General features: G+C 46.9%; 1 protein-coding gene across 1 annotated transcript in view; it reads left to right on the forward strand.

Moving 5' to 3' along the window:
- Positions 1-16,093, forward strand: part of DSN1 (DSN1 component of MIS12 kinetochore complex) — a 79,957-nt gene that overhangs the window by 57,897 nt on the left and 5,967 nt on the right. Inside the window, exons 2-7 of the mRNA XM_058562748.1 lie at positions 7,724-7,818; positions 9,578-9,626; positions 9,855-10,181; positions 12,456-12,529; positions 13,151-13,223; positions 15,186-15,273. Coding sequence (XP_058418731.1) covers positions 9,593-9,626; positions 9,855-10,181; positions 12,456-12,529; positions 13,151-13,223; positions 15,186-15,273 — 596 coding nt within the window. The 5' untranslated portion in view covers positions 7,724-7,818; positions 9,578-9,592. The remainder of the gene's footprint in view (positions 1-7,723; positions 7,819-9,577; positions 9,627-9,854; positions 10,182-12,455; positions 12,530-13,150; positions 13,224-15,185; positions 15,274-16,093) is intronic.

The following is a 16,093-nucleotide window of genomic DNA, read 5'->3' on the forward strand; positions in this document are numbered from 1 at the left end:
TGCTCTCCTGGGTGACAAAGTTGAGGGCCCAAAGGCGTGACCCTCTTATACCCTGATCACCAACATGGCTCCATCATGCCTGCCCCCATGTACCCTTCGTGGTTTCATCACTGAGCCTGTTCTCTTGCCCACCCAACTTCCAGGCCCTTCCTCCCTCTCCCCTCTCATCTAGGATGTCCCCCCAGCCTCACCAGCCTTCTACCCTCACCAGCGCCGCCAAGTTCCCACTATGTTTTCATTAATAATAATCCTCTGCATGCCCTGCCTAGAACACTTTACTCTTTAGAAATTGCTTCCCCATCCCACATCCCCTTCAGACCTCTAAGGGACAACTCTGGAAGGCAACCTTGGCAGGACAGGGGTTAGTGCTCCCGTTTTGCAGATGAGGAAGCTGAGGTGCAGGTCTCATCCCAGAGTCACCTAACGGACGTCATCAAGTTTAGACTAGAACCTGGGTCCACAGGATGCTCCAGCCCCACTCTGTCCTGCTTGCTCTATAAACCCACTGCGCCACTGTGTGAGTACCAGACATCCAGAGTGTGCCACTGCCCGACCCAGACATAAAACCAGTCCACTCTTGAATCACTGGACCTGTGTGTCCCAGAGGTGGTCTGGGGACCCCCTGCATCAGAATCCTCAGAGGGCATGTGCAAAATGCAGCTTCCTGGGCCCCACCTCAGCCTCCTGGGCCAGGAATCTGCATATCTAACAAACTCCCAGGGAGATCCTGAGCACCAGTGGCCACACCATTTATGTTCACAGCTCTGACCACTAGGCCCTCTTTCTTTTAACCAATAACCACAATGCTATGTCTTAAAAAGAGCACTCAGCTGGGAATTAGGGGGCCTGGTCCTCAACCTAGCTCTGATTTGGTTTAATTACTCTTGAGAATTTTCAAAAAGCATCAGAGGCAATTTAGAATCTTAGTCATAAGGCTCAATAAGACAACAGAAAAAAGAAAGTCAAAGGGCAGGATGAAGTATCACTCCCTACATCTATCTAATTCCCCAAATTCTGCAATTAAATCTTACTCTTGAGTTTCCTGGCAGCCATGGTAAAAAGAGAAACACATCAGGTTTCATAACTTGCATCATCCAGTCATGGGAAGCAAGCATATTTTCCCCAGGAGACAAACTCCTCTACTAATTTATAGCATGTGTCATTTCTTCAAAGGCCACTAAGCCAGTTGCACTGTGAACCTCAGGTGAACCTAAAATGCAAGGATGTTTTCCAGGTCACTGTTTAAAAAAATAGGGGCTGGCCTGGTGGTATAGTGGTTAAGTTTGCAAGCTCCACTTTGGCAGCCCAGGGTTCGCAGGTTCGAATCCTGGCACGGACCAACACACCGCTCATCAAGCCATGCTGTGGCAGCATCCCACATACAAAATGGAGGAAGATGGGCACAGATGTTAGCTCAGAGCCAATCTTCCTCAGCAAAAAGAGGAAGATTGGCAATAGTTGTTAGCTCAGGGCCAATCTTCCTCACCAAAAAAACAAACAAACAAAAAACAACAATAATAAACTACCACCAACTTGAATGACCATGGCCCCGGATCATGTGGCTAGTGTATGCCTCAGTTTCTCCAGCTATAAGGTGGGAGAATGTCCTTCTACTTCACGTGGCTGTGGTAAGGACCAAATACAATACTGTACCCATGAGTCTACTTGGAAAAGCATGAGGTTCTACACAAATGTAAAGTGGTCTGACCGCACTCATTGGCCCCAGGCCAGCCCCCCAGCACCCTGGCCCTGGGGGTGACATTCCTCACCTCCCTCACTAGTCTTAGTCAATAGAAAGGGAACCACAAAATAATCTGGACCAACTCTCTCACTTTTTTTTAATTGTGGCAAAACATACATAACATAAAACTTACAATTTTAGCCATTTTTAAGTGCTTTGAGTACATTCACAATGTTGTGCAACCATCACCACTATCCATTTCCAGAACTTTTCATCTTCCCAAACTGAAACTCTGTACCTACTAAACAATAACTCCCCAATCCCCCTCTCCCAGCCCCTGGTAACCTCTATTCTACTTTCTGTTTCTATGAATTTGCCTACTCTAGGTACTTCATATAAGTGGAATCATACAATATTTGTCCTTTTGTGTTGAACCCCCTCACTTTTTCAGATGAGGAATCAGGCCCAGAGAAGGGAGTGGCTCACCTAAGGTCACACAGCAAACTAGAGGCAGTCAGGACCAGAACCCAGGTTTCCTGACTCCCAGCAGGTTCTGCATCCCCCATGGTGAATGAGACACCACTCTGCCATTCTGTGACCTTGGTTGAACCCCTGCCTCTCTCTGGGCTCAATCTGTTTGCTCCCCACCTCCCACCCATCCTCTCTTTTATCATCTTCCTCCAAAGCTTCCCCTCATCCTGCCTCCTCTTCTCACCAGCAGGCCGAGTGGCCAGGTTTTCCTCTTCTGGGCCCCGGGGCTTATTTGTAGCACCCACCCCTCAGCCCTCTCAGAGCCGCCTCCCCAGCTCTGCTCCCCTCCCATGGATTTGCCTGTCCCCTCAGGCTCATTCCTGTCCTCCCATGTCTTCGGTCTCTCAACTCCTGATGTTTGCTTTTCAGATCTGGTTGTATTTCCTAAGTTCTGTTTTATTTATTTTGTGTTTTCTCACACCAAAGGGGGCACCTTTCCCCAGGGCCTCAGGCGGCATCAGCCATGCCAGCCCTTCTCTCTGGGCTCTGCCGCAGCAACCCTCCAGCCCAGAAAGACATCCCCCAGTCCCACCCCGGAGCCACACTGTCTTCTCTGTCCACAGCCTCCCGGCAGGACCCCAGCACTTTCCACTGGGAGTGTGTGTGTTGGGGGAGCTTGGAGCCCCCTTTTGACCTCCTCTACCCTGCCCAGTCCTGCATGGCCTTGTTTGGAAAGCAGATGCAGCCTGGCTTCGGTTCTTTTCTCCCACTCCTTGGTCTTCCATCCATCTGTCTGTCCATCTGACATCCTACCATCCTCTCCGCTCTCTTCTGGGCCTCACTACCTCGGGAACAGCTTACCTTGGGTGTACCCCTCACCCCTCCCAACAGTGTTTGCAGTTTGCAAAGTCCACAGACCCAAGAACCAAAGGAGACTGGGGACATGATACTGGGCCTTAGTCACCTGCCCAGGGCTCCCCTCCACTCCTGCCTCAGCCTCCTTGGACCCTCCCTTGTCAATCCCGTCGGCCCTGCTCCTCTCCCTTCCTGCCCTTCACCAGCCCTCTGGACCCCAGGCCCCAAGGAAAGAAGCTTTGGTTTCCTCTAAGCATCCTCGAAGGCCAAGGCAGTTGGGGCCTGGTCACCTTGTCACACTCCATTCTGACACCACTCAAACTTCTCCCATGAAGAGGAACCTCAGCCGGCAGTCTGGAGACCTGGCCCAGGTCTGGGCAGATCTCTTAACTTCTGTGAGTTTGGCTGGTTGTATGATTTTATGATGAGCACCAGGATAATCCCTAGGGCCCCAGAGCACCCGTTGTCTTTTGGGGCCCTGCCTCACCATCCTCTGTCCACTGGGCCCTGGTATCTTGGCTCCTCTCTCAGCTCTGCCACTGATCTCTGTGCCTTAGTTTACTTCTCTGCACATGGGGGCTCACCACAAGACTATTCTCAGCAGCTTCTCAGACATTTTGGTGTCTCTAAGGCTGGGCCTTGCGGGCTGTTGCCCAGCTCCCTGGCACTGCCTTGGGGCACCAAGCTGCTGAGGATGAGATGTCTGGAGGTCCTCAGAGCAGCAGGAGCATCACCTGGGAACCTGATAGAAATGCCCCATCCAAGACCTACAGAATTAGAACTTCTGGAGCCAGCTGGGGTTTAACAAGCCCATCAGGTGATTCTGATATACACAGGAGTTTGCCAACTGCTGATCTAGACTAACAACTAGTGTGGCCTGGGGAGGGAATGAAGCTGGCCCAGACCAGGAACAGGTGGGAAACGGCAACCTCATCGGGACTCCGGGGAGATTGGGAACTCTCCTGCCCCCTAAAAACAAAACAAAACAAAGCTATGTTCTCCTCATCCTGGAAGCTGGAGGGCAGGGAGAAGGCATACATTTTTCCTTTCCCTGCCCCTGGCTTGGTTCCAGCTCTGCTCACCTCTCCCACTTGTCTGGGTTTTACAAAAGGCTGTGTAGGGTTGTGCCCGCCAGGCAGAGGGTGGGAGTCCAGGGCGCAGGAGACAAAAGACCCTGACCATTTATCCCTTGAGAACCTCACACAGGCTCATGGCTTCTCTTCAAATGGAAAGAAACCTAACTCCTCCTCAAGAATCCTGAATCCCCGGCTCCGCGCCACTGCCCCCCACCCCCTTCCAGGAAGACCTTGTAGACAGTGCCAAAAAACAGCTCCAACCCCCAGCGGCTGGGGAAGAGAGCCAGAAGCTGTCCCTCGTCCTCATCCTGGTCCCCCTCCCCACCCCCTGCCAATACTGTGAAGCCCCCTTCCTGCCCGGCCTGATTTCCTGGTGTAGGTCCTGCAGTCATGGGCCCTACGGGACCCCCAGGGAAAGGCCTTCGGGAGGGAAGGGACCAAGGGCATCCTTGGGCCAAGCTGTCCACCTCTCCTGTCCGCTGTTCTCTCCTCCCCACTCCTGTCTTCAAAAGGCTCCTTCCCAGGACGGATTGGGTGCTAGGACAACTGTGGTCCAATCCGCCAGCTCTCCCTGCCCCCGTGTCTTATTTCAGACATGAGAATAACTGTACAGTGTAAACTTACAAAGGGTTTTTAATGGTTGTAGATTGGAAATAAAGTATGTCATATGAACAGTTTCCATGGACTTGGCTTCCTCTCTGATTTCTCTTGTGGGGTGGGTGGGGCCCCCACAGATTTGAAACCTGACTCTAGCCCACCCCCAGTTGCCTGGGAAGGAGGGAGCCCTGGGAATGCCACAACCAACTGGCTGGTTTGGGGTCACTTGAGAGGAGCCACCAGGTGTTCCTGACTGCTGACACCCCAGAGTCTCCCATGAAGTGTGATATGACCACCGGGAAACAAATGCAGAGTACTCAAAAATGGAATTGAACCTTTCTACAAAAGACTTTAAAAATTTTATCATGAAAAAAAAGGACACTTTTAACATAGGTTATCTATTACAGTATAATTAACTATCTCAGGGCCGGCCCCATGGCTTAGAGGTTAAGTGCTCGCGCTCCGCTGCTGGTGGCCTGGGTTCGGATCCCGGGCGCGCACCTACGCACCGCTTCTCCCGCCATGCTGAGGCCGAGTCCCACATACAGCAACTAGAAGGATGTGCAGCTATGACATACAACTATCTACTGGGGCTTTGAGGGAAAAATAAATAAATAAAATTAAAAAAAAATTAACTATCTCAAAACATTTATTATACCACAGAAGCGGTGGGTCAGGAATTTGGGAGCTGGGTAGTTCTGACTCACGGTCTCATGAGGTTGCCGTTAAGTGTCAGTCAGGCTGCAATCATGCGAAGGCTTGACTGGGGCTGGAAGATCCATTTGCAGGGTGACTCACTCATATGCCTGGCAAGTCAGTGTTGGCAGGAGTCCAACCCACATGGACCACTCCATAAGGCTGCTTGAGTATCCTCACAACATGGCAGCTGGCTTCCCCCAGAGCAAATGATCAATGAGAAAGCGGGATAGAAGTCACAATGTCTTTTATGACTAAGGCTTGAAAATCACACACTATCATTTCTGCAATATCTTATTGGTTATACTGATCACCTCTATTCATTGTGGGAGAAGACTACACAAGGTATGAATACCAGGAAGCAGGGGTCATTGGGAGCCATCTTGGAAGCTGTCTACCACGTGAAAATTTTACAGGTCTCCTCTTTTTTGAGGGCCTAACAACAGCCAGGCCTGTGCCAGGCATTGAGGATACAATAGATGGGCCTGGAAGACAGGAAAGGAAATGGCAATGGCAGAGGGGAGCCCAGGGTGCTCAGGGAGCCAAGAGGAATCTGGAAAGGCTTCACAGAGGAAGGGGCAACTGAACTGGCACCTAGGGTTGAGATGTTGACAAGATAAGGGGATGGTGGTGTGTTGTAGGCGGGAGACAGAGGGGCAATGGTTCCGGGGAGAGGTAACAGCACGTATGAAAGCCTAGTAGAAAGAGCAGAACTGGGGAACTGAAAGACGTTTGATGTCACTGGAGCAGGGAGTGATGAAAGAAGAGGCTGGGTCAGATCACACAGTGCCTTACGAGAGAAGGAATATCCTCATCCTGTGAACAGTAGGCAGCCGTGGAAGAATTGAAAGCAGGGAAAGGATACAGGAAGTATTGGGTCTGGATTCCACGAAGCAATATTCTCATTGTGCCCCAGGATGGCCAGCCCTGGCTGGGAACACTGTGTTCTGTTCTTGGGACATTGACAAGTGAGGAGTTGAAGGCGGGGGGGGGGGGGGGTGAATAGGGCATAGAAGGAACTGGGTGCTGCTGAGCCCCAGAAAGTGATATTCAGAGACCCAAGAGCAAATCTCTGCTTTCAGATGGCTGTTGGAGCCAGCAGGCTGGAACCACAGGGTGGAAATTTCAGGAAGGCAGATTTCTGCCTACCACCAGAAAACTTTTCCAAGGACCACAGCTGCTACGGAAGGATGACCACAGTCACATTCCAGCTGTTGTTCCTCGACCCCTCTTTCAGAGTTTGTGGGCTGCTCATAATTCAACATTTGGAGGTTTCCAATCCTGGAAGGACCATACATGCAAGGGGACATTTTGATGGCATCATGCTGGGTGGTGAGGAAGCAGCCTGCTCCCTGGGAGCTCCCAGGCCAGCAAGGGATAGTGGAACAGGCACAGGTTGGGCATCTGGTTTTCAGCCTGAGGCCTTAAAGAACGCTCTGAGAGAGATGAATCCTCAACTGGGGCTTAAAATTGGAGAATTTTGCCAAGAACAAGCAGGGAAGGGCTTCCCAGGCAGAGGGAACAGCTTGAGCAAAGGAACTCAGGCAAGAGGCAGTGGGGGCGGCCAGAGAGCGGCAAGCAGGTTGGGGAGCGGGTAGCCTGCAAAGAGTCTGTCAAGGAGAGTTCTTGAACTCTGCCAGGTATTGAAGGGGCCACAGAAGGAGAAAAAGTGCTAGAGCAGGAGTGGGATAGGATGAAGGAAACTGAGCACACAGCTCCAGTCCGCCCTGGGACAGTCACGGTCCATATTTTTGGAGTTAAGAAGATAAACGGAGGGGGGACCACGGCCTAGCGACGGGGCAGGGCATCAGATGCCGCTGATGCACTGTATTCCTTTGGCAAGCACCTCTCTGGGCCTGTTTCCCCATCTTAGATGGGCTCTTGGCTTGTAGAGAGCAAAGAACACGATGTTGTGACGGGTCCCAGGGGGGTAGTCCGGGGGCGTGGTAGCCGGGGAGGCGGTAACGCGCCCACGTCCCAGCCACCAAGGACTTACACAAGGGGGCAGGGCTGGCAAGAGCTTGGAACACCAGTTTGCGTATGCGCCTTGAGGGAGCCCGGCGTTCCGCGCGTGCGCGTGAGCGAGCCTGTAGGCCGCCGGCCGCGCATGCGCCCTTGGTTGGCGGGAGTTTCGGCAGCGGCGGCGTGGGGGGGGCAGCGGGGGAGGCGCAGCGGGCCCGGACCAGGAAGGAGCGGCCGCGGTGGCGCAGGGGGGCCGGGGGTAATCTCCGGCCGCGGAGAGAGTGATCTGCCGCCTTGTGTTTCAGAGACGGAGGCTCCGGGCGGTACGGGCGTCGCTCTGAGGTCAGGAAGTCGCAGACCTCTCCCCGGACGCGGCCCTTCTCACCTCTTTGGCGTCGGGCCCCTCCGTCCAGCCCAGACCGGTCGCCGCCTCCCGACAGCCCAGACTGGGGGGCCCGGGGGCGCTGCGGCCTCCTCCGGGTGAGAGGAAACCCTCTGGCGGGCGGTGCCCCTCGCTCGGGGCCTGTTTGTAGAGCAGACGGTCTAGATTGCAGAACAGTGGTTGAGTGCTGGGGGTGGGTCACAGGCCGGGGTTCAAATTTCGCCTCTGCCCCAGGATGGCTCCGTGACAAGTTTGGGTCAGGCTTTTGCCCCTCTGAACCTTAGTTCCTCTGTCTGCAACGTGTAATAATAGTACTTAACGGAGCTGTGGAAAGGATTAAATGGGATAATAAGATGATGATGCAAATAAAGTGCTTACGTATGTACACAGGGCCCGGCCTACAATGGGCGCTTAACAAGCAGCTTCACAAGGCTCAGTTGTTGCTGTTATCATCTAGGCTTGAGTCGGTGTGATACAGTCGTAACTGTGGGTGTTCAGATCCTTGACCTACTCCTCCTTGTTCTGTTATCTTTTCCAAGCTGCCCCTCCACCTATATATTTTTTTTTTTTTTACTAAGCACCCCCCATGTACAGATTTCTGCTAGGAGGGAGGGGTCAGCATGGAGGGTGTAGAGATGCCTCAGTCATGTCCCTGCCCTCTTCCAGTCAGTTGTCTGTGACAGGCACTAGGAGTACAGTCTGGGGAGGCAGACATGTAAACAGGCTTTACAGTCAGTGCTAGGGAGACCAAGGGGTGGAGAAGCCAACCCAGCCAAAGAGAAGTGGTGTGAAAGCTTCACGATTGAGCTGGGTTGGGAAGGATGAATGTTTTACAGGCAATGTGTGCAAAGGTTCAAAAGTGGTGCAGGGAATGGGAGTGGCAGGAGACAGCAGGAATGGGTGGGTTGGGACTTGCTTCGGAAAGGTGTTGAATACACTGGAAAAATCTCTGCTGCTGTCTAAAGAACGGATTGGGGAGGAGCGATGCTGGATGTAGAAAAACCAGTGGAGAAGCTGTTAGATTATTGGGGGGAGTGGCGGAGAGGTGGTGGAGATTATGAGACATGAACTAAACTGGTAACTGGAAATGGAGCAAAAATTTAGAGATTGTTGGAGGTAGGATGGACAGGCCTCTGGATCTGGAGAGTTAGTACTTTTTTTGTGTGTGTGTGAGGAAGATCAGCCCTGAGCTAACATCCATGCCAATCCTCCTCTTTTTGCTGAGCAAGACCGGCCCTGAGCTGACATCTATTGCCAATCCTCCTCCATTTTTTTTTTGTTCCCTTTTTCTCCCCAAATCCCCAGTAGATAGTTGTATGTCATAGCTGCACATCCCTCTAGTTGCTGTATGTGGGACGCGGCCTCAGCATGGCCTGACAAGCGGTGTGCGCCCGGGATCCGAACCTGGGCCGCCAGTAGCGGAGTGCGAGCACTTAACCGCTAAGCCACAGGGCCGGCCCCCTGGAGAGTTAATGAGAAGTAAAGGATGATGTGATTTTTCTTGTTTGGAAGTCCATGTAGATCATAATGCTGTCAATTGAATTAGGGAATTAGGGGCTAGTTAAACACGAAGTAATTGGGAAATAAGATGGGGGATGTGTTAAGGAAATATGAGTATTTCTAGTGATAAGTTCTGTGGAAATTCTGAACAGGGAGTGATGAACCCTGCTGATATTCCGTGGAGGAGGTGGGTGAGGTGGGATTGGGCTGTGCCTTGTCAGGTAGGTGGAATTTCATGGGGCACAGATGGGCAGTTCAGAGAGGCTGGAAAACACAAGGCGTATTCTGAGGTAGTAAAGCCCCAGCAAGACTGGGGCTGAAATGTGGAGAACAGATCACCTCATTTTCCTATTCCAGGGTTCTCCACCCAGGATGACTTCAGTGGCTAGATCAGAGACTGTAGAAGGTGAGTATTGTAATGAAATTCAGTACCTCTTATCTTGGGTTCAGGTTTCTGAGCTATACTCAAATATCTTCCTTGCTCCTGGTGGATTTGGAATTATATTCACGTGTTTGCAGAGATGTTTCCTCAGTGTTTTCATGATCTGGGGCATACATTTTCTTTTTCCGCCTTTTTGCACAGATACTTACTTGTGGTGGGTTTGATTCTGTATTTTGACTCTTTTATAATAAGTGCTAGAAGAGGAGCCAGTGACATCTAAGACTCATGATCGTCAACTGGAATCAGATCCCAACCCTGTGGAAGTGTGTAGTAAATCGTCTGCCTCGCTGGAGATGACTCAAGGCATTTCAAAGGAAAGAATTCACCTTGTCTCTAGCCCTAAAAAGGAGGGAAGTTGTGATCTCAGCCCCCAGGAAGGACTTCAATCCGGGTCCCTTCGTTTGACCCCCCAAGAAGAGTCTGCCCATCGTCAAGACAGGAGGCAATCCTGGCGGCGAGCAAGTATGAAAGAAATGAACCGGCGGAAGTCGCTGCTTCCCTTTCATCAGGGCATCACAGGTGGGGTGCTATGTACATAAGACAATGGAGTTCCAGCTCAGATAAGAGGCAGTGAGGTATGGCAGAAAGAGCATAGTGCGATAGACTTGACTTTGCTACTTGCTAGCTGTGTGACTGAACAAGTCACTTCACCTCTCCAAGCCTCAGTTACCTCACCTATAAGAGGAATATTCTATTATAAGTACTGATGTCAAACACCTAGTAAGTGTTCAGTATTACTGCTATTTGTATCATGTTGTTAGCTGCTCATTGTAATCTATACCGTGAACAGAAAGTCTGACTTACAGTTGTTCAACACTCACCTCTGCTAGGATGAGAGGCATTAAAGATTTCTTCCTGTGGCTTTCTGCCTCGTATCCTACAGTGGAACAGAAGGTGGATGCGTTGCTGCCTGATTTTAGGCTTTATAACTGAAAATATCTCAGAAGGAAGAGTACATAAAAATATCTAGAGTGAAAACCTAGTTTTTACACATGCTGTATTTGAATGTGATTTGTGTGGTTTTCTGTGAATTTACAATAATAGTTACATCTCAGGAGGCATTGAAGTACAAGATTTTTTTTTCTTTTTTTTTTGGTGAGGAAGATCAGCCCTGAGCTAACATCTGATGCCAATCCTCCTCTTTTTGCTGAGGAAGACTGGCCCTGGGCTAACATCCTTGCCCATCTTCCTCCACTTTATATGGGACGCCACCACAGCATGGCTTGCCAAGCGGTGCATTGGTGCGCGCCTGGGATCCGAACCTGTGAACCCCAGGCCACTGCAGCAGAGCGCGAGCACTTAACTGCTGTGCCACCGGGCTGGCCCCTGAAGTACAAGATGTAATGTGGAAGGTCGAGCACATTTCAGGAAGAACTTACTGGCTGTGTGACCTTGAGCAGGTTACTTAACCACCTTTGCCTTATGGCCCTTATTAGTAAGCAGGATGAAATAATATCTATTTTACAGTGCTGTGTGAGGATTAAATGAGTTGATATATAACACAGTACTTAGTGTTATATAGTGGCACATAGTAAGTAAATAGCTCAAATGTTAAGCTATTGTGATTATTTTAAAGATATTACCTCACTTCCAGATAGTCTGATATCTAGAAGGAAATCTGGGTAAAAACAGCCATTTGCAATATCAGAAAATTGCCACCACAGTTATGTTCATGCAGTTTACTCCATAGGTGTGCCGAGAAAACAGCAGTTCTCTTAAGATTACCCAGAGGATGTGGACCTAAAATTCTGTGTAACAGAAAATCTTGGTTATTTCCCAGTTACTCCTGGCCACTTGCCAGGTTTCTTTGGTTATAGGCAGAGGTCTTCTGTTTTGCATGACTAACAGCATTGAGAAGTAATCAAGAGAGGACACAAAATAACTTTAAAAACACAGCCAGCCGAAGCTGGAGGGCAAAAAGACATGTCTCTCTCATAATTCTCAAAACAAACTTCCTTTGCTGTATAATAATTGATGTTTTTAAATGGACATAATTGAAAGAACAGTATCTGCATCTTGTAGTTGTTTGAGGATTCAGTGGCATGTTTATGTAAAATGCCCATCCAGTTCAGGCTGACTCATTGTGTGACCTTGGGCAAGTTACCTGTTACCCAGCCTTTGTGCCTCAGTGTCATCATCTGTAAAATGGAACTGATAGTTGTCTCAAGTTTTAATGGGGTTGTGTATAGCATTTAATAAAATGCCTTTTATACAGCAAGTGTTCAACAAATTACTATTAATGTTATTAGGTCGTTATAGCATGTTATTAGTGGGAAAAACACAGGTTTTGGTGACAGACTTGGGATTGAATTCTGGCTGCACCCATCTCTGGCTTCAAACAAGTCATCTCCCCTCTGAGCTTCAGTTTCCCCATCTGTAAAATGGAGCTCATAGTTTATAAGAAGACTCTTAAGACAGGGTATTTAAAGCACACCTCAGTGCCTGTCATAAAAATGCTCAAGTATTCTCATCTCTTTTCAAATGGTGAATATAAAACATCAAAAATAAACTACTTTTTTCTACCTTGTTTAACAGGACAAGGTTTTAATGCAATACATAAAGGGTTCTTATAACTTTTTAAAGTTAGGATGCACAAATGGGTAAATTTTATTCCTTGGTAATCCTGAAAAAATTAGATGTGACTAATTTGAATGAATTCTCCCTTTAATTAGAGAAGGCTGCTTGGGTATCTTGCCTTAAGTTGGACTGCATGAAGAGGGAGGTAGATTTTTGGTTTTTTTTACTTTGCTAACTGTAAGTATCTAGCTCCTTAAATGTGATATTTTATGTTAGAGCTCAGCAGATCCATCAGCGTCAACTTAGCAGAAAGCAAACGGCTTGGCGCTCTCCTGCTTTCCAGTTTCCAGGTGAGATTCTCAGGACTGGGAAATGCTTTCTTTTTTTTTTTAAACTGTGACAGCCCCAAAGAGAGATCAATACTGTGTGGTGCATCAGTTAAGATTAAAAGATGTTTCTCTCTAGTTGGGATTAACTTAAAAGCCAGATTTAATCCCAGCAGCTGATTTCTCTCTGGACTAGGCTGTCTGCCAATCCCATTGGTGCTGCTGCTCCTAACTGAGCAGCTAACAGTCAGAGATTTCCCCAATCCAGTATCTTTTGCCTATTGGCAGCAAATGATGGGAATTTAAAGTGGGTGGAGGTCAAAATCTAAATTAAAGCAGACATTTGCGGTCTGACTACATGCTAAATCAGTATTATATGGCTAACTGGTGATTACATCAGTTTAGATAAGCAAGTCATTTGTGTGAATTAAATGATCATTTTTCTCCTGAACCAAAAATCAAATCGTGTAGTGTGAGCAAAAAAGAGTTTTTTCCTGATCTATTTATTTGTTTATATGAAAGATCTTAGGTATAAAAATCAAATCGTTTTACTTTCACATTTATTAAACATCATAAAATTACATGAACTCGGGACTGGCCTGGAAAATCTTGGTGGTTGTACTGAAAATGCTTTTCTTTATTTAGTTCTCTGTTCAGAAACTCGAACCTTTCCTAAGGGGCACTGAGGGCTTCAGTCTTGAAAGTTTTAGAGCCAAAGGTAAGTTGCTAAGAACAGATGAGTGAGCTTTGACCTTGGGCTGTACCTTTCATTAAGGTCAGTTGAAGCCACACTGTCAGGATCCCTGCTTATAGGAGCTGCTGCCTCACAAAGCCAGCTCCCCTCCTTTTTTTTTTTTTTTTGGAATTGCATGAAAAGAAATAATATATACTTATGAACTTCAGAAGGTATAAAAGTGAAGAGTAAGCCTTACTCCCACCCTGACCCCCATTTTCAGTTCCTCTCCCCAGAGGCAGCCCAGCCACCAGCTTCTTGGGTATCCTTGCAGAGATATTTATTGCATTTCCAAACATTTATACGTTAAAATCAAATGAGTAATACTCTCTGCACTGTTCTTTACTTTGTCTTTTTTTAACTTAATTTATCTAGCAGATTGTTCCATATCACACATATAGAGCTGTCTTGACATTTTAGTAGCCACATGATATTCCATTTTATAAATGTACTGTATTTGATTTAATCAGTTCTTTGTTGATGGGCTTTTAGGGTTGTTCCCAGTGTTTTGCTATTATAATGAATGGGGTAGTGAATGCCTTTTTACACAAGCCTTTTGGCACATATTCAAGTAAAAATAAGATTTTTCTAGAATTGGAATTAACTAGGTCAAATGAAATGATAAAAATTACCAGATTGCCTTACAGGAAGGTTGTATCAATTTATTCTCTCACCAACAAAATATGCAAGTGCCTATTTTCTCGTGTTCACCAGCATAGTTTTATCAAACTTAGATTTTGTACTATTTTTTTTTTCGTGAGGAAGATCAGCCCTGAGCTAGCATCCATGCCAATCCTCCTCTTTTTGCTGAGGAAGACTGGCCCTGGGCTAACATCTGTGCTCATCTTCCTCTACTTTATATGGGATGCCACCACAGCATGGCCTGACAAGCAGTGCATCAGTGCACACCTGGGATCCCTACCTGGGCCACCAGCAGCAGAGTGTGTGCACTTAACTGCTATGCCACCGGGCCGGCCCCAGATTTTTTACTATTTAATAGGTGATAAACGGTATTTCATAGTTTTAATCTGTGTTCCTTTTTCTTTTGAAGAGGATAAGCATTTTCTAATATGTTTTTAGAGCCATTTGTACTTTATTTTCTGTGTATTGTCTGTATCCTTTTTTCATTTAAAAAAAATTGAGATGTTGGCTCTTTTATATTGATTTGTAGGAGCTCTTTATATAATAAGGAAATTCACTGTTCATCTGTGACATAAGTCACAAATATTCTTTCCCAGGAATCAATTTTCAACTTTCTAGGAAGTAGTTATTCTCCTTACTGTATAATTACACAATCATTCCGGGTCAGAAATAACTCAATGTTAGCCACTTAAAAGACCTAGAAAGTACATGACCTCAGACTTACTTGCCAGTTACAATTATTTATCTCAGAATTGCACCATCACCATAATTAGAGTAGATATGCCAAGGTTATCTTGATGGCCGTTTAACATATCCTTTCCCCTCCGCATTCCTCACCTGAATGTAATTGTGGGCTCTTCCAAGTCGAAGCGGAGACTTATTTTTACTTTATGCCCATAATTCTTTATTTGCTTCCAACATTTCTCATTATACTCATTATACTCTTGCCCATTGCCTGACTTCTGTAATATGTTCTTCCTTCTAGTGCCAGCAGTTCAGATCTCTTGGAAAGAATGAAATGTCAGTACAGATATACCTTTTTAACTGCTTTTTCACTCGTCAAGTATAAAAAACACTACTATAAATGCCATAAAGAGGAGTTGTCTTCCCTGTTATCTATACATAGCCAAAGAAAAAAATATAAAATCTGTCTGCATATTTATATCACTTTTTTGAATGAGAGGGCCATAATGTAACAGGGGACCCTAGAGCTGAGACCACCTTAAGTATGTTACATCTTTGTCGGCAGCTCACTGTGAAAATTTATATTCTCTTTATTTTATAACGTAATTTTATTCTCTCTAGCATCTTCTCTTTCTGAAGAAATGAAACATTTTGCAGACGAACTGGAAAGTGATGGAACTCTACAAAAATGTTTTGAAGATTCAAAAGAGTAAGAGCAATTCCCTTCTGTCCTAAATTATAATTGAATTAAGACTTTTCATTTTAATTAGACAGTTCATTCACTCAACAAGCATGTATCCAGCATCTCCTGTGTACCCGGCTCTTCTAGATGCTGGAGATATAGTGATAAGTCAGACAAGATCTCTTTTTTTATACATTGTAATTGGAGAGACAGTCAAACAAATACATAGAAAATAATGATTTCAGATAGTGATAATCTAAGAAGTCAATAAATATGGTGATTTGAGGGGGTAGGCAACTTCAGGTAGACTGTTCAGAGATTTAATGATTTGACCTTTGGACTGAGACCTGTGGGCCTGAATGGTGAGAAGGAACCAGCCGTGGAAAGATGAGAGGAAAAGCCTTCTTCTGATCTTTGCTAGCCAAGCAAGTTGGGGATATGTTCTTTAGCTGCTGGCAAGCAAGAATATTAGGAAAAATTTAAAACTCCCACTCCCAAACTGGTAGTTCCTCTACAGGAGTGGTGCCCAACCCTCTACCCACTGCCTGCGACAAATCATGTCACTTGGGCTTACATCATGAGCTTTCAAGTTTTGACTTCACAAAGGTCTACTTTTCCACAGATCCTTAGAATTAACATTGCTGTTCAGGAAATGAAAAATATTTTAGCTCAACATTAGCTTCTCTTGTAATGCAGCGTATTTAAGCCCTAGGCTGCTGTATCTCAGCTAGAGGTGATAGAGGCTGTGTGTCACAGGCCTTGGTAGAAAAACATGAAAGGTGACACAACTGATTTGTCTTTGCCAGATTGAGTACCAAATACATCTGCAAAATTATGGCATTTTCAG

The sequence above is a fragment of the Diceros bicornis genome, chromosome 19, assembly GCF_020826845.1.
Source record: "Diceros bicornis minor isolate mBicDic1 chromosome 19, mDicBic1.mat.cur, whole genome shotgun sequence".
NCBI lineage: Eukaryota > Metazoa > Chordata > Mammalia > Perissodactyla > Rhinocerotidae > Diceros > Diceros bicornis.